This window comes from Mandrillus leucophaeus, unplaced genomic scaffold (assembly GCF_000951045.1).
Source record: "Mandrillus leucophaeus isolate KB7577 unplaced genomic scaffold, Mleu.le_1.0 Scaffold1158, whole genome shotgun sequence".
NCBI classification, from domain to species: domain Eukaryota; kingdom Metazoa; phylum Chordata; class Mammalia; order Primates; family Cercopithecidae; genus Mandrillus; species Mandrillus leucophaeus.
This window is the reverse complement of record NW_012099854.1, coordinates 1-21,303: the sequence shown is the minus strand read 5'-3', so window position 1 is coordinate 21,303 and position 21,303 is coordinate 1. Positions and strand designations below refer to the sequence as shown.

Below are 21,303 nucleotides of genomic sequence, written 5' to 3'. Positions count from 1 at the left end.
CTCACGTCTGTGATCCCAGCACTTTGGGAGGCTGAGGCAGGCGGATCATGAGGTCAGGAGTTTGAGACCAGCCTGGCCAACATGGTGAAACACCGTCTCCACTAAAGATACAAAAAATTAGCCAGGTGTGGTGGTGCACACCTATAATCCCAGCTACTTGGGAGGCTCAGGCAGGAGAATCGCTTGAACCTGGGAAGTGGAGATTGCAGTGAGCCAAGATTGCGCCATTGCACTCTGGTCTGGGCGACAGGGCAAGACTCCATTTCAAAAAAAAAAAAAATTAAATTAACATATAATTATTAAATGTTAAAAGCATGGTGCAGAAAATAATAATACATTCTGCATGACTCTGAAGCCAGACTGCCTGGGTTCACATACTGGCTCTGTCACTTATTAGCTTTGTGATCTTAGGAAAGTTATGCAACCTCTCTGTGCCTCAGTTCTCTCTTCTGTAAAATGGGGATAATAATACTTGCTTCACGGGGCTGTTACAATGTTTAAATGAGGTAATATAAGTAATGTGCTGAAAATAGGGCCTGGCTCACAGTAAGCACATTACTCCTGTAATAGTCATGTAATAGTCATGCTATCATGACTATTAAGTAATGGGATATGACCAAAAGTAACTAAATGCAGAAGGTTTGAATTACTAAGGGAGAAGGTTTTTCAGAGAAGGTGAGATTTGGACTGAGTCTTGGAGGATGAGAAGGCAGCTAGGTAAGGAGCTGGGGGAGATGGGTGGGGATTCCAGGCAGGATGTTATGGTGTCTTACGGGCACTGTAGGGATGCTGAACTGATTTTGAGTTACCTCCCGTGGGACTGTGGCTCTAATTCAAGTCCTTTTGTGTGGCTCTCCAGGTTCCCGAGGAGCACCCTGGCCACCCTCCTGGGCCTCGAGGCTCAGGTGGGAGTGAGGCGACAGGGACACCCCAAGGAGGGCCGCAGGAGGCCCCCAAGGAGGAGCTCTGTGAGCTGACCCCGCAGATGTGAGTTCTCGCCCTGCAGCCCCAGCAGACACAGGACACAGCAAGGGGCCCTTTCCTCATACAGCCTCCAGAGGGGCCCACGGGGCTCCCACAGGAAAAGCAGTCTTGGACCACGAGTTACAAAGCCTGGGAGCCTGGCTCCTCACCTGCCCCACCAGCAGGGCCTGGCCAGCCTCTGCAACCCTCTGGGCAGAGATCTGAGGGATGGGACGGCTGGGGCTGGGGGACAGGGGGAGAGGTGAAGGTCAGATGGCCACACGAGGCCCACAGCACTCTTTGCCTTAGGTTGCTCGCTCCCACCATCCCAGGGGTGCTAAATTAAATTCCCAATGACTCTGCCAGAATAAAGCCAAATGATTCCAAATAGTGGAGCTCCCGGGTAGCTCAAGAACTGATTCTAAAATTCAAACTGCTTTTTTTTTCTTTTTAAATTAGTTACCTAAATGGTCATTATGGAGATGCAACTGTCCAGAACCAGCCAGACCAAGTGGCCATGAGGCTGTCTTCTAACTCTGGGGTAATGTCCTGCAGCCACGGCCTGGCTGGGTTCTTCTCATTGTTGGTTCTTTAACTAAAACCAGTGTTGCCGAATGTGACTGTGAAATTGGCATAATCAAGATCATCTGCCTCTTCCTAATGGCATCCTTGGTGTCAGTGCTGGTGATGGCTGGTACTGCTGACGGTTTCTGACTTTCGGCACTCCTGAGAAACTTGGCAGGCGTACCTAGACCGGAGCTTCTCCAACTTCGCTAAGCCTACGAATCAGCTGCAGATCTTGTTAAAATGCAGGCTCTGATTCAGTAAGTTTGGGGCGAGCCTGCAATTCTGCATTGCTAACAAGCCCCAGGTGATGCCAAAGCTGCTGGTTCTGGTCTGGGGACCACACTTTAAGTTCCGAGGGTCTAGAGATTATTTCATTTTGAATGAATTGGAAATGCTGGGATTAACAACCCTGGGGTCTTAAATGATAGCAATATTATAATAAGCAGTAAACAATGATATAATAATTCTGTTGGCTCAGAGCTTTACAGTTTGCAGAGTCTTTTTGTTGAGGAAGAGTAATTTAGAAAGGTGAGATTTGTTCAGGGTAAATGATAGGCGATATTAAAGCCCAGGTCTCCAACTCAGGAAGAGGGGCACCGCCCTGCATTCTGCTAATGTAAATCTGCCTTAAATGTCAAGTGCAGGAGTAACCCTGTAAGCTTAGCAGTGATAAAATATAAAAATTAAAAAAACAAAACAAAACCAAACACACGGGAAAAATGGATGAAAAACCCTTTTTAAAAAATTATAAAACTGATACATGCTTATTACAAAAGAAATGAGAAAATAAAGAAAAGTGTAAAGAAGAAACTTCCACTGAGAAGAAAATCAATGCTAATTTTTTTTTTTTTTTTTCTTTTTTTGAGACAGTCTCGCTCTGTTGCCCAGGCTGGAATGCAATGGTGCGATCCCGGCTCACTGCAACCTCCACGGTTCAAGTGATTCTCCTGCCTCAGCCTCCTGAGTAGCTGGGATTACAGGCATGTGCCACCACACCTAGCTAATTTTTGTATTTTTAGTAGAGAGGGGGTTTCACCACGTTGCCCACACTGGTCTAGAACTCCCGACCTCAAGTAATACACCCACCTCAGCCTCCCAAATTGCTGGGATTACAGGTGTGAGCCACTGTGCCCGACCCATTGCTAATATTTTAGTGTATTTCCTTCCAGTCTTTTTTTCTCCTATATATACATTTTGGCCAAAATAGGATTTTACTATATATATATATAGTTTTATGCTTTTCATTTAATGTTATATTTTGAGCAGCTCTCCACATCACTTAGAATAAACCTATCACTTCATTTTTGATGACTGCACTATATTTCATTATATTAATGTACTCTGACACGTTTAGACAATCTCTCATTGATGGACGTTTCATTTTTTCCAGTTCTTTGATATCATAAACATTGCTTCAGGTAACATCATTTGACATGCAAACTTTTGTAGCTGATCATTTCTTTAGAATAAAACCCTAGGATTGCAGTTAATGGTTCAAATGGTACATGCTGAAAATTCTGATAATCTGGCCTTTAGGAAGGCCGTGGGGGTTTTATAGGCTGAGGGCGTGCGTGGGAATGTTGGTGTCTCCAGTTTGAGCCTACCCCAGACATTTTTTTCTTTTTCCAACTTTTGCTAAATGCATAAGTGAAAACTGATATCTCATTATTTTAAACTGGCTATTTTTGAAATTCAACCTATTTTCATATGTTTCTTGGCCACTCGCACCTCCTCCTTGACAATACTGATATTTTAAATTGTTTACAAAACTGAAACCATAGTCAATTAAAAAAATGTAGATGGACAACTGAGAAAATATTAAGAGCAAATAATGTTCATTGCTGAGAACTTCATTATATCAAATGCTGTGACAAATTCCCCAAGGAGCAGAACTCTGGTTAAGAACACAAGCATACTGGCTGGACATAGTGGCTCACACCTATAATCCCAGCACTTTGGTAGGCCAAGGTGGGTGGATCACTTGAGGTCAGGAGTTCGAGACCAGCCTGACCAACATGGTGAAACCCTGTCTCTACTAAGACATACAAAGATTAGCTGGGTGTGGTGGTGTGTGCCTCTGGTCCCAGCTACTTGGAAGGGAGGATGAGGTGGGAGAATCGCTTGAAACTGGGAGGGAGGCGGAGGTTGCAGTGAGCCAAGATTGCGCCACTGCACTCCAGCCTGGGCAACACAGAGAAACTCCATCTCAAAAAAAAACAAAAAACAAAAAACAAAAAACACAACATACCAGTCAGATAGGTAAAAGTTCAAATCCCAGCTCTCCTACTTACTCATGATGCGACCTTGCCAAGTTGCTTAAATCCTCTGAGCCTCATATTACTCACCATTAAAATGGAGACAATGTGCCAGGATGGCTGGAAGTATTAAAGAGACTATAAAAGAAGCACCTGGCACATCATGAACAACTAACAAATGGTAACAGGAAAACACTGAAACCCTCCAAGAAAATTAATGGACAAAGGACATGAGCTAAAGTCACCAGTAAGGCCGGGCGCAGTGGCTCACGCCTATAATCCCAGTACTTTGAGAGGCCGAGGAGGGCGAATCATGAGGTCAGGAGCTTGAGACCAGCCTGGCCAACATGGTGAAACTCTGTCTCTACTAAAAATAAAAAAAAAAAGTAGCTGGGGATAGTGGTGGGCACCTATAATCCCAGCTACTCAGGAGGCTGAGCCAGGAGAATCGCTTGAACCCGGGAGCTGGAGGTTGCAGTGGGCTGAGATTGGGCCACTGCACTCCAGCCTGGGCAACAGAGTAAGACTCCGTCTCAGGGGGAAAAAAAAAAAAGTCACAGGTAGGAAATACAACCAATAAATCAACATACAGTAACAGACTTACTTCCTTTCGTCAAGGAGGAAATGCAAATTAACACAAAAAGTGACACCCCCCCGCCTCATTCAATTAGCAGAAACATTTTCAAGTGGTAATTCCTGATGCAGAGGAAGGTGTGGTCAAACTGAGCCGACCACATTGTTGGTGGCTGTGAAATCTGTACAACTTTTGTGGAAAGCCATTTGGCAATATGGGTCATCACACAAACATGTTCACAACCTTTGGCCCGGACATTTCCTCAGGCAGTAATCCAAGATGTGGAAAAAGCTATGTGTACAATGATACTTCTGCCATTGTTTATAATGATGGGAAAAGTACATTTATTTTTTACTTACGTAAAGGGTAAGACCATAGTCAAAAACACAGTGGGTGGTATCAGCCCTCACAGGTCAGTGGAGTAATTGTTTTGTGTTAGAAAGGGACATACAAGCAAGCCTTTAGGCCCCCAGACAGTCCCTAAACCTTGTTTTAATTCATAGCTGAATATATTTCTTTGGAAAGGCTTTTAGAACTCTACTAGCTAGTGGTCAGATTAATAGACCTAAAAATTATGTTCCTAAATCTGTTCATTCTCTGGTGAAGCTTGGAGTAATTTGAAACTAAGGGAAACATAAAAAGGGGAAAGTATTCTGACATCTGTATACCAGATTTTAAAATCTGTTTAGAGGAGGAAAGAAGCAAGCCAGGGTGGAAACTTCCATTCTTCAGTCCAGGACGTTAGAGATGCAGCCCCAACTGAGTGAGACATCAGAACTAAGGATGGGCTCTTTCTTCTTTTCCTCCTGTCCCCCTGCGCCTCCGTTTCCCCATCTGGAGGAGAGGTTTGGCGAGTCTCTCTCTTGGCCTGACGTGGCAAGTTCAGCCGGACCTCAGCTGCTTGCTGGCCTGTGCGCGGCGTGAGTCACATCCTCTCTAACATCTCCATCCGTATGCTTTGTGACGCAGGAGGACCCCAGGTGCACTCCAGGAAGGCAGGATTGTGCAGAGACGACGGCACCCAGTCCAAGCTGTGCCTTCTGTCGCAGGCTCCTTGAATGGTGAGGGCTTCTTGCGGCTACATTCCCAGGGTGGGTTGGAGTCAGTCCTGGCATAGTAACTCCAGCGAGGGTGGGCGGCAACTAACTGAGGCCGCTGGCTGAGTTACAGAGTCACAGATCTCAGGCCTGGGCACAGAGCCCAGCCTCCCTGTCACCCTACAGATCCGGTAGCAGTGGTCCTCAACTGGGGAGAACATCAAAATCACCATGAGAGATTTTACAATCATGCACATGCCTCCACCCAACCTACTATCTCAGCATCGCCAGCGGTGGGGCTCTGGTAGGAATAGTGCTTTTAAATCTCCCCAGGTGATTCGGATAAGCCCCGTTGGTTAAGAATCATGGTTACAGCCCACGGAGGGTGGTCCTGTAGGCTTTTGAACATTGCCCACGTGGGGGAATCTTATCCCGTATAACAAACAGGTCCCACCATCCCTACTCTCTCCTTATGATAAGCAAAAGTCTTCTCTGTTGGGTTTCATCTAAGCCCCCCAGTCCCAGGAACAAGCCTCATCCCTCTTCTCAGGGCTGACTTCTTCCCATTCCTAAGCACTAAATCTTCCAGAGCTAATAAGCTGTAAATCATGTCCAATCCTCAGGAGAAATTCTTTGTTTTTGAAACACCCATTGGTGCAACTATTAATCCGTGTCGATTCAGTATCATTTATCTGAAGCTTCTTTCAGGTAGTGAGAGATGTTACCTCTAAGCTCACTGTGGACTCCAGCCAAAGCTTGGCTCATTGACCTTTGGAAGGTCGAGAGTCAGGGAGGCAGCAGGTGTTAAGCAACCACTATTATATGTACGTAATGAACTCTAATAGAAGCAGATGACCGGGCCTGAAAGACTGAGGCTTCCTGTTAGAAAGCATTCCGTTGTGGGAATGGGCACCTGTCTTAAGTGTTCTAATGAATGTCCACCCCTGAAAAAAGAAACTGCATGAAGCTTGTGCTAAAAATGGAAATGTGTCATCATGTGTGGGTCATTAAACCACCATGTCAGTCATCAGCTTTGAGCTCCCCTTTAATCCAAGGGGCACTCATGAAGCTTACTCACTGAGTCATCCCAGGCCTACTATTTTTATTTATTGAATTAAAGTCTAATTTTGGATTTTTAAAGATTTTACTAAGTATAATGAAAGTATTTTGACATTTAAAAAACATTTTTATTAAGCATTCAAGGTACTAAATTTCTGTCTTCTAAATTCCTAGTGTATACCCTACAGAAGTACATTAAGTACCAAGACAGGAACCAATGTTCCAGACTAAGTCATACTTTTTTATGATAGCCAAGCTGGAAGGATAATCAAGTGTACAATCAAATCTCACAGTGAATCCACTCCTGGGGAGTGATGAGGAGATACACATGACTTAGGAATTAAAATCTTGGTAACCTACATAATCCCTGAGGAATTATTGATTGAAGGGAGGGCTATGTACTCTTTCTGTTAGAAGATTAAATCTCTCTCTGGTGGGGCTTGTCCTTTAGGAAGCTTGCTGATGTACATATTATTTTCAGGATATTTGTAAATTGTTTATATGTAAGTGGATAAATTATATATGTATAAAATGTAAAATTTGCTTATCCCTTTATGTTATTTCTGATGCAAAACTTTGGATTTAAGGGTTCACTTTAGCTGCTTTGTCTTGTTGAAAAGCTGTCTTCTCCAGTGGAATTAAGTTTGGCCAGAAGATTTGAGTGCACAAAGGAGTTTAAAAGCAGAAAAAGCCCTGTGTTGGACTGCACACACTTGAGTGAGATCCAAGTTTCCCACTTTGGAGAGCAGATGTTCAAATGCCCCAGAGGAGGAGGGTGGAGACAGAAAATGAGGTGTGAGAAAATATGTGACTCAGGAGGACAGCATGTTTTTCCAAGAGGAGGGAAAGGGCCTGGCTTCTCAGCCCCAGCCCCACGAACCCACAGTCCCGTCCCTTCTCCGCCAACAGCAGGCCAGGGCACAGCGCGGCCCCTTCTCCGCCAACAGCAGGCCAGGGCACAGTACGGCGAGCGTGTGTTTGCCCAGCAATGCCTTGGGCTCAAACCCCAGCCCTGGGCAATCTGCCTCATTCAGGCCAGGATGTCTTGGGCATGGTGCCTTCCACACTAAGAATGAACAACTTTCCCTGGGGGCTATTACTGTATCCCAGGAGCTGAGCAAGAGCTTTGTTCAGAACTGTTATTAATTCGAATTCCTTTGGAGGAGTTGGGATTTCTGAGGAGGAGGGAGGAAGCTGCAGGTGGGCCACAGGAAGGCTCCTGAAGAATGTCCATTGCAGTTGCTTCTTTCTGATGCCACCTGGTGGCCATGTGCAACTAAAATCACCTCCACATGCTCCCACAGCCTTTAGTCCCACAGACACCTGACAAAGCCCACTTTGCTGGAGTTGTTGGATATAATCAGCTTGTACTTCCAGGGCCAAAGCTACGTGACCCATTACTGACGTATAGCATAGTTTCTTCCCCTGGTAGCAACTGTTTGTTTGTTTGTTTGTTAGTTTTTGAGATGAGGTTTTGCTATGTTGCCCTGGCTGGTCTTGAACTCCTAGTCTCAAGCCATCCGCCCTCCTTGGCCTCCCAAAGTGCTGGGATTACAGGCATGAGCCACCACACCCAGCCTGGAATGGATTTTGATGTATGAGGAAAATTCCAAACTTTAAAATTCCACACTTCAAATGTGTTTTGTAAATGTGTACATGATGATTAGATATTAACCTCTGCAGAACAAAACATTTATTTTTCATGTCTTGTGTACATTTTCTTATCAGGCCAAATTGTGCTGGGGTGCAATTTTTTGTAGAAAAGCTCTCAAACAGGCAGGCAGACGAGAGCTCTGTGTGGAGGATGACAAGCCCCTCCTACACTGTTTCAGGCTCTGATATAACAAAATTTAACGTTTCAGCTTTACCAAAACTTTCCCTATCTCTATTGGAAATGCACTGAAAGTTTACAGGATCTCCTGCCCTTTTATAGGAAGCCAAAACTGGAGGAAAAGGGCCACATAAGGATCCACTGTGGAAGATTTTCAACTGTCCATGGAAAGGCACCACATTCAGATTCGACACCCAGTAAGTTGATGGGCTTGGGCTGGGTGCTCAGTCTTCAGCGTCCCTCCCCATGGGGTCTTCTCACGGTGGGCACTAGCTTGCCATCTGCCACTCCAAGAGCATTTCCCTAGGCTAGGATGTTGCGTGATGTATTTATTTATTTGCAAAATGTAAAGAATTTTTATGCTAGGCATGGGGGCTCATGCCTGTAATTCCAGCACTTTGGGAGGCTGAGGTGGGTGGATCACTTGAGCTCAGGAGTTCAAGACCAGCCTGGCCAACATGGTGAAATTCCATCTGTACAAAAAAATACAAAAATTAGCCGGGTGTGGTGGCTCGCGCCTGTAGTCCCAGCTACTTGGGAGGCTAAGGTGGAAAGATTGCTTGAGCCGTGGTCGAGGCTGCAGTGAACCATGATCATGCCACTGCACTCTAGCCTGTGCGACAGAGTAGAACCCTCTTTCAAAAAAAAAAAAAAAAAGAAAGAAAGAAAGAGAAAAAAAGAATCACTTTCAATAAGACGTGGTTAAGTAGAGTGAAGCATGAACACCTGTTTCTAGCTGAAAATGAAGGACTCCATGGACTCAATCACAAGATGTCTTTCAGTCTGTCCATCCTCATCCTTCCCACATGACCCATAACTGTACCTGGTAAGGTTACAGGCTACGTGAGAGTTGCTGCTGTCTTGGATTATACATTTCACAGAAGCAAAGAAAGTTGGAGCTGGGAGGTGTCCCAGTGCATGCAATTCAATGGTTTTTAGTCATAAGATCCTTTCTGCAAAGATAGTTGAAGGAGAGAAACATTTAGCAGAACTGCCCTGGGAGAAGAGGTGGGGCTGGAGGCCTCTGCTCAGGCAGCTTCTCAGCTTAAAAATCACCTCTGAGCCTAACCTACCTACCCAGCTTGTCTCCCCAGCTTATGCATCAGGAAGTTGCACTGGAGAGCTGCCCAGGCTTTCTTACATCCGCACTGCCTGTGGCCCAGAGCCGTGCCTCCAGCTCTGCCTTCTGTTCAGTCACACTTCGTTCTGCACTGGCTTCTCTGTAGAAAACACATTTACAAATAATAATAGGGTTCCCTGGGCCGGGCGCGGTGGCTCAAGCTGGTAATCCCAGCACTTTGGGAGGCTGAGACAGGCAGATCACGAGGTCAGGTGATTGAGACCATCCTGGCTAACACGGTGAAACCCGTCTCTACTGAAAAATACAAAAAAACTAGCCGGGCGTGGTGGCGGGCGCTTGTACTCCCAGCTACTCGGGAGGCTGAGGCAGGAGAATGGCGTAAACCCGGGAGGCGGAGCTTTCAGTGAGTCGAGATCACGCCACTGCACTCCAGCCTGGGCGACAGAGCCAGACTCCGTCTCAAAAAAAAAATAAATAAATAAATAAATAAATAATAATAGGGTTCATTGATTGAAGATGTATTATGCCAGATGGTATAACGAAGAAGGGGTTTTCCAGCTGTAATCGGGGGGTCCCCGGGGTTTCCTGAAACCCTTTCGGGGGGCCACCGGGTCCTTCCTTGACCAGCTATATAGCTGTGCAACTCTAGTATTGCAGGCAACTGATGGAGATGCAGCTGTGGAATCCAGTTGCCTTTTATTAAGCCAGATATTCAAGATATTTGCCAAAACATAAAATGATGCCACTCTTCTCACTAAATTTTTTGGAAATAGTTATTTTCATTAAAAACATGCTATTTTGTTAATATGAAATGGATTTATTACTTTTTAAATGCTATAATAAATAAAATTGTCTTTTAAACGTCTCAGTTTAAAATTCTAAAAAAAAGCACCTTGGAACTGCTCATTTAGTTTTAGGAAATCTAAATGATTCTGCACAAGCAAAAAATGACTAGTAATCTATAAATTAGTGCCTCTCTACCAATCCACCTGCAGTGGACTGAATGTTGAATGATAGCTGTTCTCCAATGAGGGGGGATTTTCACCTCAGGTATATAAAATGGTATATATTATCATTTTATGGTAGATTAAAACCACAGAAACAAAGGCTGTTTGGGGTCCTTAGTTTTAAGAGTGTAAAAGGGTTCTGGAATCAAAAGTTTGAAAACTGTTGCCAGTGTGTATCACATAACTCTCACAATATCCCTGTAAAGCAGGAATGCTTATAGATAAGGAACTAGAGGCTCAGAGAAGTTAAGTGACTTGGCAGGATCAAAGAGTGAGTGTGAGTGTATTAGTTATCTATTGCTGTGTTACCAAGTATCCCAGAACTTAAGGCTCAAAACAACAAACCTTTATCATCTTAGAGTTTCTGTGTGTCAGGAATTTGGGAGCACTTTAGTGGGGTGGTTCAGGCTCAGGGTCTCTCGTGAGGTTTAGTCAAGATGTCAGCCAAGGATGCCATCATCTGGGGGCTTGCCTGGGGCTGGAAGATCTGCTTCCAAGATGGTTCACTCACATGAGCATTGGCAGGACATGTGGGCCTCTCCGATAGGCTGCTTGAGTGTCGTTACGACACGGCAGGCAGCTTCCCCCAGAGCAAGTGATCCAAGAGAGATATACTGAGATGGAAGCTTCAGTGTCTTTCATGGCCTGGTTTTGGAAGTTATATGCCATCACTACCACTTTATTCTATTTGTTAGAAGTGGGTCACTAAACCCAGCCCACACTCAAGGGGAGAGGAATTAGGCTCTACCTTTTAAAGACAGTGTCAGTTGGGTGTGGTGGCTTATGTCTGTAATCCCAGCACTTTGGGAGGCTGAACCAGGATTGCTTGAGCCCAGGAGTTCAAGACCAGGCTGGACAATATAGGGACCCAATATTTAAACACAAAAACACAACCAAAAAACACAGAAGGTGGAGGCTTGTGATTGAGCCACTGCACTTCAGCCTGGGAGCAACAGAATGAAACCTTGGTTCAAAAAAAATAAAAACAGCATGTTAAAGAATTTGTGAACATATTTTCAACCATTGTAGCTAATAAGTAGCAGAGCCAGGCTTCAACCCTGGGCCTTCAAACTCATTCCATTTGCTAATATGAAATGGATTTGTTCTTATACAATGAAGTTATTATACATTGTATAATATGTTAAAAGTCAAGATGTCAGCCAGGGATGACTTCACTTTAACATACTTTGAAAGATAATGTTAAAAATGAGTCTAACCATGAGTTCAGTAAGGTGAGAAGCATTGGAAGAGGCTTTGTCACTGCAGCATCTGTCCTGCAGCAAGATGTTGCTTGGACATCCAGGCCTGACATGCTCACCCGCCTGGCCCCAGGCTTTCATACTCTGGCCTTACCTGGAGTGCTGCTCTGTCCACAGCCTGCCAGACAGGTTCTAGACCTGCACCAGATACATGTGCTGTCTGCTACTAGCTTCTCTGAGGCTAAGAGAGCAAAGTCATGATTCAGGTTCCCTTATAGGCTTATGAATGTCACATAGAAGAAACCCATCTTTCCAGTTGCCTGGATGACAAAATACAAGCTCTTGGCCACAGCAGGGTCTGAGAGAAAGAATGTGGATGTATCAGGCCAACTATGGAAAAACAAATACAAATACAAGGTTGTCTGATAGTTCAGTGGGCCAAATTGCCGCAGATCCATTCATTCAGCAGGCCTTTACTAAGCCTAAATATGTATGCTACCTCTTGAGATTTTCACACAAGAAATGTTAATTATCAAAACATTTCTCAGTTGTCAGAAGGGAATCCCAAATGTTACCCCAGGCTGGCAACTCCCCTTGGTGACACAGCCGGGACGTTAAGCACTTTGGTGCCAAATACATACCCTGCATGGTTATAGCTCTGCTCTCCACACCGTATTTTATGACTATAATTAAGACACTTACCCTTCATTCATGCAACTTGGGCTTTTTCAGATTCTGATACAGGACACAGCTTCTGTTCTGATTCTGGCACTGAAATGCAGAGTAACAGATGTCAGGACTGTGGCACTAAGATTCCTACCTCCCGAAGAACCTGCAGAAAGGAACCACCTAAAGGTAATACTCACCTGGGGCCTCAGAAAGGCGAGTGGGGACAGCCACTGTTCCCAGGCAATGAACTGCATTTTTAATCTTTTCTTTCCAGAATTTCATTATAGATACAACACTCCAGGACAGAATTACTCAAATCATAGCAAAAGAGGTGCCTTTGTCCAGCCCCATTCTTTAGATGAAAGTAACTCTTCACCCTGTAAGTACATCTCCTGCATGACCCCATCCATGTCAATAACCTAATGTCCCAGGTATGGGACATTCATGTGACACTGGCCACTGCTTTCATCTTGGAAGCCCTGGCCTCTCCATTCTGCTGCCCAGGTCTTGTGTACTCACCTGACACTTCCAAATCCAGCCCTACACCTGGATGGCAAGAGGCTGAGCTGGGGCTAGAAAATATGAAATCACAGTGACCAAGGACTTTGAAAGTTATTAAGGACTCTACCAGTGCAAGTTGGTAGCAACCCATAAGTTTGCTGAACAAATAAATGACTTATTGGATAATCACCACTATTATTGTTACTATTCAGAGGTGGCTAATGCTTTACATATATCCCTACTAAGAGTCAGCATGTAGAGAAATAGACTATTTTTACACTCCATAGGCATCACATTGCTAACTTCCAATGCAAAAATTTGCTGTCTGAAAGAAAATTAAAATCCCACAAACACATATTTAAAAAGATGAATGACATGGCTGCCCCTTCCCAAGCTCTTGAAAGGAAGGAACTCATACCCAAATAAGGAAAGCTCAAAGCAAAATGGGGTAAGTTCTAAAAGCAGGGCAAACTGTGCCCAGGGAACAGGAAGGAGGGAAGGAAGTACTCCTAGTTTTACCCCTGAATAACAGCTATACCTGGTTCTCTGACAGGCGCCACATCCTTGCCCTCATACCTTCAGAGCTCTTCCTCCCCTTCTCTGGGAGAGGGCGCCAGGGAGAATGTTTCTTATCTTTCATGATGGCCAGTGCCCAAGCCTTAAGAATGTCATTTACCTGACTGACCTCAGCTGTGTCTCCCCTCGCCACCTCTGGCTGCCACATCCTCCAACTGCATGTATTCTTTTGAAGTGACAGTCATTAAGACTGGAGAAGCCATAGCTCAGATTTCTTCACTGTCTTCTTAGTCTTGAGGTCTACAGCCTGTGTCATGCCAGTATACGAACAAGGGCTGCAACGGATTCATCCACAATCTGATCTTGAACTCCATTAGCTAACTAAGGGGGTAGAAGTCATAGGGAGGCAGCTTCTCCTCCAGGTTACAAAGACCCTTACAGCAATTGGAGCTGACAGAAAATGGAGTAGGCTGTGGCAGGAGGTTGTGAGCTCATCTTTGGACTGGGAGGCAATGGACTTTGTCTGGATGCTATAGATCTGTACACTGCACTAGAACTGGACCAGGTGACACTGTGGTGCTTTCTAATTCTGAGTTTCCAGTAAAATCCAAAATTACATTTGAAGACTACCAAAGCATCAAGATTGAACTGGTTAGTGCCTCTTCATCATGCCCCAAGTCTCCAAGTCTAGGTGGTCAGCATGACTAAATCTGGGTTTCTGGCTTCTGCCCTGCCTTGCATGTCTGAGGGACAATCTCTCCCAGCGTCCCTTGTCCAACGGGACCCTCCTGAGGGTGAGTGAAGCCTGGCTACTTGACATCAGTGAATAAGACAGGAGACCTGGAGGGAGAACGAGGGGAAGACAGAAGAGAAGAAGAAGAGGGAAAGGGAAGGGGAGAAGGGAGCCTTGGAGGCAGATTTGTTGGCCACTGACTCATCTCTTTTTCTTTCTCTGTCTTCTTGTCTTCCATGGTGACTTTTCCACATTTCCCTTCTCTGTTTAGTCTCTATTTTCTGGAATTGTCTTTGCAACATAATCATTAGTTTCTACTCCTAGAATATTAACTCCTAAAATTGAAGAGGATTTCAGAAATCCATTTGGTCCAACCTCTTGGAAGATATTATTCCTCCATTTATCAGATGTGGTAGTTAAACCCAGAGAAGTCAGACGTCATGCACAGGTCACACAGCAAGTACCCAAAGAACCTAAACTCCTGGTTTCTAATTGATAATAAAACTCTTCTTTTTTTTTTTTTTGAGACAGAGTCTCGCTCTGTCACCCAGGCTGGAGTGCAGTGGCACTATCTTGGCTCACTGCAAGCTCTACCTCCCTGGTTTCTAATTGATAATAAAACTCTTCTTTTTTTTTTTTTTTAGACAGAGTCTCGCTCTGTCACCCAGGCTGGAGTGCAGTGGCACTATCTTGGCTCACTGCAAGCTCTACCTCCCGGGTTCAAGTGACTCTCATGCCTCAGTCTCCCAAGTAGCTGGGATTACAGGCACCCACCACCATACCCGGCTAATTTTTGTATTTTTAGTAGAGACAGGGTTTCACCATGTTGACCAGGCTGGTCTTGAACTCCTGACCTCAAGTGATCTGCCCATCTTGGCTTCCCAAAGTGCTGGGATTAAAAACATGAGCCACCGCGCCTGGCCTAAAACTCCTTTTAAAATTGAATTTCTTTTCCTAAGTTCAGAATACTTTATAGAAAGTTCTTTTTTTTTTTTTTAATTTTATTTTTTGGGACAGGGTCTAGCTCTGTCGCCCAGGCTGGAGGGCAGTGATGTGATCATAGCTCAATGCTTCCTTGAACTTCTGGGCTCTAGCGAGCCTCCTGCCTTAGCCTCCTAAGTAGCTACAAAACTGTAGGCACATGCCACCATGCCCAGCTAACTTAACAAAACATTTATAGTTAGTATGGAAGGGGCTTATGAATTTTTTTTTTTTGGTAGAGACAGGGAAGACTGGTAGCAAACTCCTGGCCTCAAATAATCCTCCCACCTCAGCCTCCCAAAGCACTGGGGTTACAGGCATGAGCCACTGCGCCCAGCAAAAGTTCTTTGTTGTCTGTTTCCCAGTTTTCTGATTTATTAAAATTTTATGAAATATTTCATTCATACAAAAAGTTCAAGGAATGATACATATGCACCATTTGGGGCTCATTTTTGATACTCTGAATTTAATCATAGCTAACATTTTTCAGCTTTTTTAAAATTCAAACGGATCTGTTCTCAGAGAGTGAATTCAAAATCCTTTAAAGGTGAACATGAGCCCACACCAGGAAAGTAAGTATTATTTCATGATTACTAACAAAACATCTCTCATTGGTTGGGTGTATACAGTGTACTTGATAGTGCATTAACTACCTACCCCAAGATAACCTAGATCATTAGGACAGCCAGGATTCAAACCTAAACCTATCTAATACTTCAATCATTCATTTGTTTATTCAATAAACCAAGTCATTGTGCGAGGTACTGAGGACACAGGACAAAGTCAGCCACTGTCCCTGCCCTCACAGAGCTTTCTTTTTTGGCAGAGACGCTGCATAGTCTTTGTAAGTGCCAAGAAGGGGATGTACAAAGTCCTATTGATCTAATTTGGGGGTTCAGGGAAGCTGAGCTTTGAAGGGTAAGTATGAATGAACTAGCAAGGGGATCTGGGGGCAGTGAAGAACATTCCAGTCTAGGAAAGCTTCTTGTTGTGAGAAGGCACTTGGCAAGTTCAGGAATGGTGTGACTGGAACCCAAAAGAGGGAGTGGCAGTGGAGCAAGATGAGGCTGATGAGGGAAGGAATTGTCAGGGCCAGTCCGTAGAGACTTGTCAGCTCCAGGAAGTATTGCAGAATCTTAGGAGCAAGAGGAAGCCAATTAGGGTTTTTTTTTTTTTTTTTTTTTTTTGCTGTTAATTCATTTTTATTTTTTAGAGACAGGGTCTCCCTCTGTCACCCAGGATGGAGTACAGTGGTGATCATAGCTCACTGCAGCCTGGAACTCCTGGGCTCAAGTCATCCTCCCACCTCAGCCTCCTGAGTAGCTAGGACTATAGGTGCCCATTTAAAAAAAAAATTTGTAGAGACAGGGTCTTGCTATGTTGCCCAGGCTAGTCTTGAACTCCTGACCTCAAGTGACCTTCCCACCTTGGTCACCCAAAGCACTGGGATTACAGGTGTCTGGCCCCCCAGTGAAGTTAAAAAAAAATTTTGAGGCAGGGTCTTGCTCTGTTGCCCAGGCTGGAGTACAATCTTGGCTCACTGCAGCCTTGACCCCCTTTGCTCAAGTGATCCTCCTGGCTCAGCTGCCTGGGTAGCTGGGAGTACAGGCATGTGATACCACAGCCAGCTACTTTTTTTTTTTTCTGTAGAGACGGGGTCTATGTTTCCCAGGCTGATCTTGAGCTCCTAGCCTCAAGGAATCCTCCTACCTCAGTCACCCAAAGCACTGGGATTACAGGCATGAGTCACTGTGGCAGGACCCCCCACCCCAATTAAGTTTTTTAACCACGGAATTTAAAAAGATTTTTAGTGTTTTAAAGGATCAGCGTAGCTACTGAGGGAGTGGAAATGAATTACAGGAGTTAAGATTGGAGGACAAGGCCAAATAAGAGGCCAGTGCAATAATTCAGGTGAGATGATGCAGCTTGCCCGAGGTTGGTGGAGATGGAAAGAGAAGAGTCTGTGTATTCATTCAAGAGCTATGTAAGAGACAGAACCAATAGCACTGCAGAGTGGCTAACAATTCAGGCTCTGCTCTCAGAGCCACTCAGTCTGAACCTACTACCCTCTACCATAGTCTAGCACAGTGTTTAAGAATGTGGCCTTTGGAGACTTCTTAGGTTTTATTTATTTATTTATTTATTTATTTATTTATTTATTTATTTATTTTTTGAGATGTAGTTTCACTCTTTCGCCCAGGCTGGAGTGAAGTGGCACAATCATGGCTCACTGCAACCTCTGCCCCACTGGATTCAAGTGAATCTCCTGTTTCAGCCTCCCGAGTAGCTGGGATCATAGGCACCCGCCACCATGCCCAGCTAATTTTTTGTATTTTTAGTAGAGACAGGGTTTCACTATGTTGACCAGGCTGGTCTCCAACTCTTGACCTCAGGTGATCCACCTGCCTCAGCCTCCCAAAGTGCTAGGATTACAGGCGTGAGCCACCGCGCCTGACTGACTTCTTGGGTTTGTCTTGGTTCTGTGTCGTTGGGCAGGTTCCTTGACCTAAGTGTGCCTCCATTTCCCCACATGTAAAGTGGGAATCATAATAGTGCTAAACTCATTGAGGACTGAGTCCATACATATAAAGCACTTAGAATGGTACCCGGCTCATAATAAGTACTCAGCAAGCGATGGCTGTTACGTTGTTGACAGTGGACAGTGATGGGATATGGGGAGAGAGAGAGGACTCTTCTCCAGTCTGCCATCCCCTGCCCAGAGTATTTCGTTAGTTAGGGGCCCTGGATGCTGGACCACCTCTTGCCTGGAGGATCAATCCAATGTGTTAAAATAACTTGCAGAACCAACTGATGCTCATATGGTAGGGGAGAGGGATGAAAGGACGTTTTCTGGAGATGATATTGCTCACAAGTGTTTTATGTACCAAAGTAATGCTTAACAGGAAACCTGAAGCCAGAGGAAGATGTGAGGGTGGCTCTATGACAGCCCTGTCAATAGGCAAGTTCTTGTGGTATCCCTCAGGGCCAACAGCTCATGCTTGAGAAAAGCGTAACTCCAGGCTGTGCCCTTCACAGACTACGCAAATAACCCCCTAGAGCCATGCTCTGCACAACCCGAAGAGCCCAGTGGCCCTGCAGCCCTCACTCACCTAGTGCAGACTTCCGGCCATCCCTGAGAGAGAAGCAATCACAGGGTAGCAGGCAAGGGGAGCCTGTTTACTTCAAAAGGAGCTGCTTTTATTTTTTGACTGCTTCTGCCTCCTTGGGGTGAAAGCTCACTGGTGCCAGAATGAACTCAACCCAAGGTACCTGCAATTGGCAGTTTTGTGCATTTGTTTTATAAAAATGCAAGGTAGAAAGTTGGCCCCAAAAGAATGAAAACAGAATAAAAAATGTCTTTAGAGTCTTGCCTCTATCTGTACTAGAGGAAAAGGAGATCAGTTCTGGGAGGAAATACCCTCATGGTCATGGCAACAACGTTTTTCTGAAGCCCAGCTGCGGTCAGCCACATGGGAGTATGAGAGCTACGAGGGCAGCGGGTGCACGAATCCGCCCACACCCAAACCACACACATAGAGCCATTACCAACCACAGAGCTGACGTGAACAGGAGTGTGCTTGAGGGTGGCGCTTGACACAAGTATCAATGCGCTTTTGTCTTCCAGAAAAAACCTTCAGGCTTTCATGACCTACAGCTCAGACCCTGTAACACCCTCGCCCCATTTCTACTCCTGCAGGATTTCTGGAAGCAAATCCGTATGTGACTTTGATAGCACTGAAGAAACAAAATCTGAGGTGAGGACTTAGAAAATCATTCGAGAATCCTTGCAGCTGGTAGGTTTGATCTTGATGCCCACAGAACTGGCAGCTCTTAAGTTATTACAGTATCAGGGCTTCAGAAAAAGCTCTGCTAAAGACAATTTTGTGCTCAGCACTAAGCTAAAGACACATAGCCTCAGCAGCCGCATGGTCTGTATTATTCTAAATTGGTTCCAAGGGAAATTTCCTGGAGAAAGTGATTTGTGGGGGGTGCCTCAGCTACAGGATTTCCCCGGCGGGGGGTTGAAGGCAGTGGATCTGTTCCAGTGACACTGTGATCAGGGTTGCCAACAGTTTCCTATTTCAAATCACTAACTCAAATCCCCAGGCCACGTTCAAATGTTTCCATACGCATGCGCTGTATCCCTGAATACCCTCTCAGTGGTTATGGCCCCCAAATCCCCATCAATGGCCCCCAAGAGCTGTTCTTTTTTTCTCTTTCTCTGCGGCAGGGAAACAGCCCAGCTGGTGGCTGACCTCACCCTCTGATTCATGCTCATCAGTCACGTGCTGGTCTTTTTTTCAATCCCTTTCCCTAACAAATATATTCCATCTCAGACTGGTCTCCTAGGAAACCAACCCTCAAAAACAGAAATAGACCAAGTAGAAAACAGGAATACTCCGAAAATTCCACCTTGTAATGTTTAATAATGAGAGAACCCAAAGCAGTTAGTTTATGTAATTAAAATGTGTGGACTTTTCCTCTGTAGATTTTAAACTCGGCTTTGGATCATGCCCTAAGGACAGCAACCATTTTGAAAGAAACTACAGATCAAATGATTAAAACGATTGCAGAAGACCTTGCGAAAGCACAGAGGCGGAGGAATCGACTGAAATACTAGTTCAATGCTAGGCAACCAAGGATTCAAAAGAAAAAAATGCAAAGAACACTTGATCTTCCCCCAAAATGTATTTTACTTACTACACAATTTAGGAAGATGACTATCTAGAGAAAACACAGAAACCATAAGAAATGGGTAACACAAAGTACTAAAGGAAAAAGAAAAAAAGAAAGGACTTTTGATTCTTAAAATCAAAAGCAACCAACAAGTATTTATTTTAAAATAAATCTATGTTCTTCCTAACTCATAATAAAAGAAACCAAAACAAAACAATGAATTTCCTTTTATCTATTAGTCTGAAAAAAGATGAAAGAACCCTGTGTCAGTGAGGATGGAGGAAACTGGTACTCTCACATGCTGTTGGCGGAAATGCAACTTTTTTGGAAGACCATTTGATAATATCTACCAAGTTCCACAAATTCCAAATCACGTACCTTCAGAGCAGCAGTTTCACCACTAGGAATTTCTTTTATATATAAGCCACACAATGTGGCACGATGTATGTACAAGGAAGGCCACTGGAGCATTGATCGTAACAACTCCAAGGGGGAACTAATCTAAATACCGCCTGTGATGATTCATAAATGACAATACTTTGTAGCCACCGAAAAGAATGAGGTTGGATTATCTGCAAAAGTCAGTGAAAGAAGCAAGATACCTAAGCATATATATAGACAGTTGTAACCTCAGGGGTCTTGCTATGTTGCCCAGGCTGGACTTGAACTTCAAACAATCCTCCCGCCTTAGCCTCCTGAGTGGCTGGGACTACAGGCACACACCACTGTGCCTGGCTCTTCATGTGTGTATTTTTTTTTTAAAGGGCATACATATTTTGGGGAAAGATATCTAAAAATCTTAAGTGAACCTCTAGTAAAGGAAACTGGGAGTTTTGGGGGAGAAAGGGGTTTTTAATCTTCTTTTCTGTACCATATGAAATTTTTACAATATACTTATAAGTCAACATTTGTTTAAAGATCTCTTGAAGTCAGAAATATGTGAAAATAATAGCCTTAATGAAATTTTGGAAAAGACAATTCATTAAAACTGTGTACCAGGGATTAAGTAAATTTGTAATGTTTCACGTAGACCAGAGCAGGTTTTTTTTTGTTTTTTGTTTTTCTTTCAGAGCAAGCTTTTGCTTTGCTTCTTTAAGAGTGATGTATTACCTCCTTAGTGACAGCACAGCAGGGTATTGGCTCTTTCGCCCTTTCCTGAAACTTCTGATATTCATTCACCCCAGACATTCAACAAATGGTTTCCCGACTCCCAGAGTTTAGCTCAGTGGTCAGGAGGGAGTTGAATCTTTTCCCACTTTAGATTTTCATGCCAATGTGGGCAGCTGGTATTTGTCTAGCTGGCTGGAGAATGGACTATTTTTAACCTTGGGGTTTGTAAATTGGTTGAGGGTACCCTGGAAGAGATAAAGCGCAGGTCAGTCTGAAAATACCTCTGACTTTATGGCCAAATTTACTTCAAGCTGTGGCACTGTAAGGAAGATAGCAAAGAAATATGGGTGATATTATAACAGAAAAAACAGAGCTTAAACTGTGTATGTTCTATTAAATAAAACGTATGGGAGGTCATTGTTTTTGGACTAAGCTCCTGCAGGAGACCCCAACAGACCAGACCAAACTAGAATGCAGTCACTCATGCTAGGTGCCACGTAATCAAACTGAACTTTAAAATAGGCCAGTTTTTTTTTTTTTTTT

The 21,303-nt window shown here is 44.3% G+C and overlaps 1 protein-coding gene across 1 annotated transcript in view; it reads left to right on the top strand.

Moving 5' to 3' along the window:
* The window catches only part of LOC105552690 (protein AKNAD1), a 60,301-nt gene extending 40,443 nt beyond the window's left edge, over positions 1-19,858 (top strand). The window contains exons 9-17 of the mRNA XM_011998425.1: positions 860-987; positions 1,423-1,504; positions 5,329-5,420; positions 8,389-8,483; positions 12,306-12,428; positions 12,517-12,621; positions 15,464-15,545; positions 18,599-18,728; positions 19,463-19,858. Of these exons, the coding sequence (XP_011853815.1) occupies positions 860-987; positions 1,423-1,504; positions 5,329-5,420; positions 8,389-8,483; positions 12,306-12,428; positions 12,517-12,621; positions 15,464-15,545; positions 18,599-18,728; positions 19,463-19,594 (969 nt within the window). The 3' untranslated portion in view covers positions 19,595-19,858. The remainder of the gene's footprint in view (positions 1-859; positions 988-1,422; positions 1,505-5,328; positions 5,421-8,388; positions 8,484-12,305; positions 12,429-12,516; positions 12,622-15,463; positions 15,546-18,598; positions 18,729-19,462) is intronic.
* Positions 19,859-21,303: the final 1,445 nt, after the last annotated feature.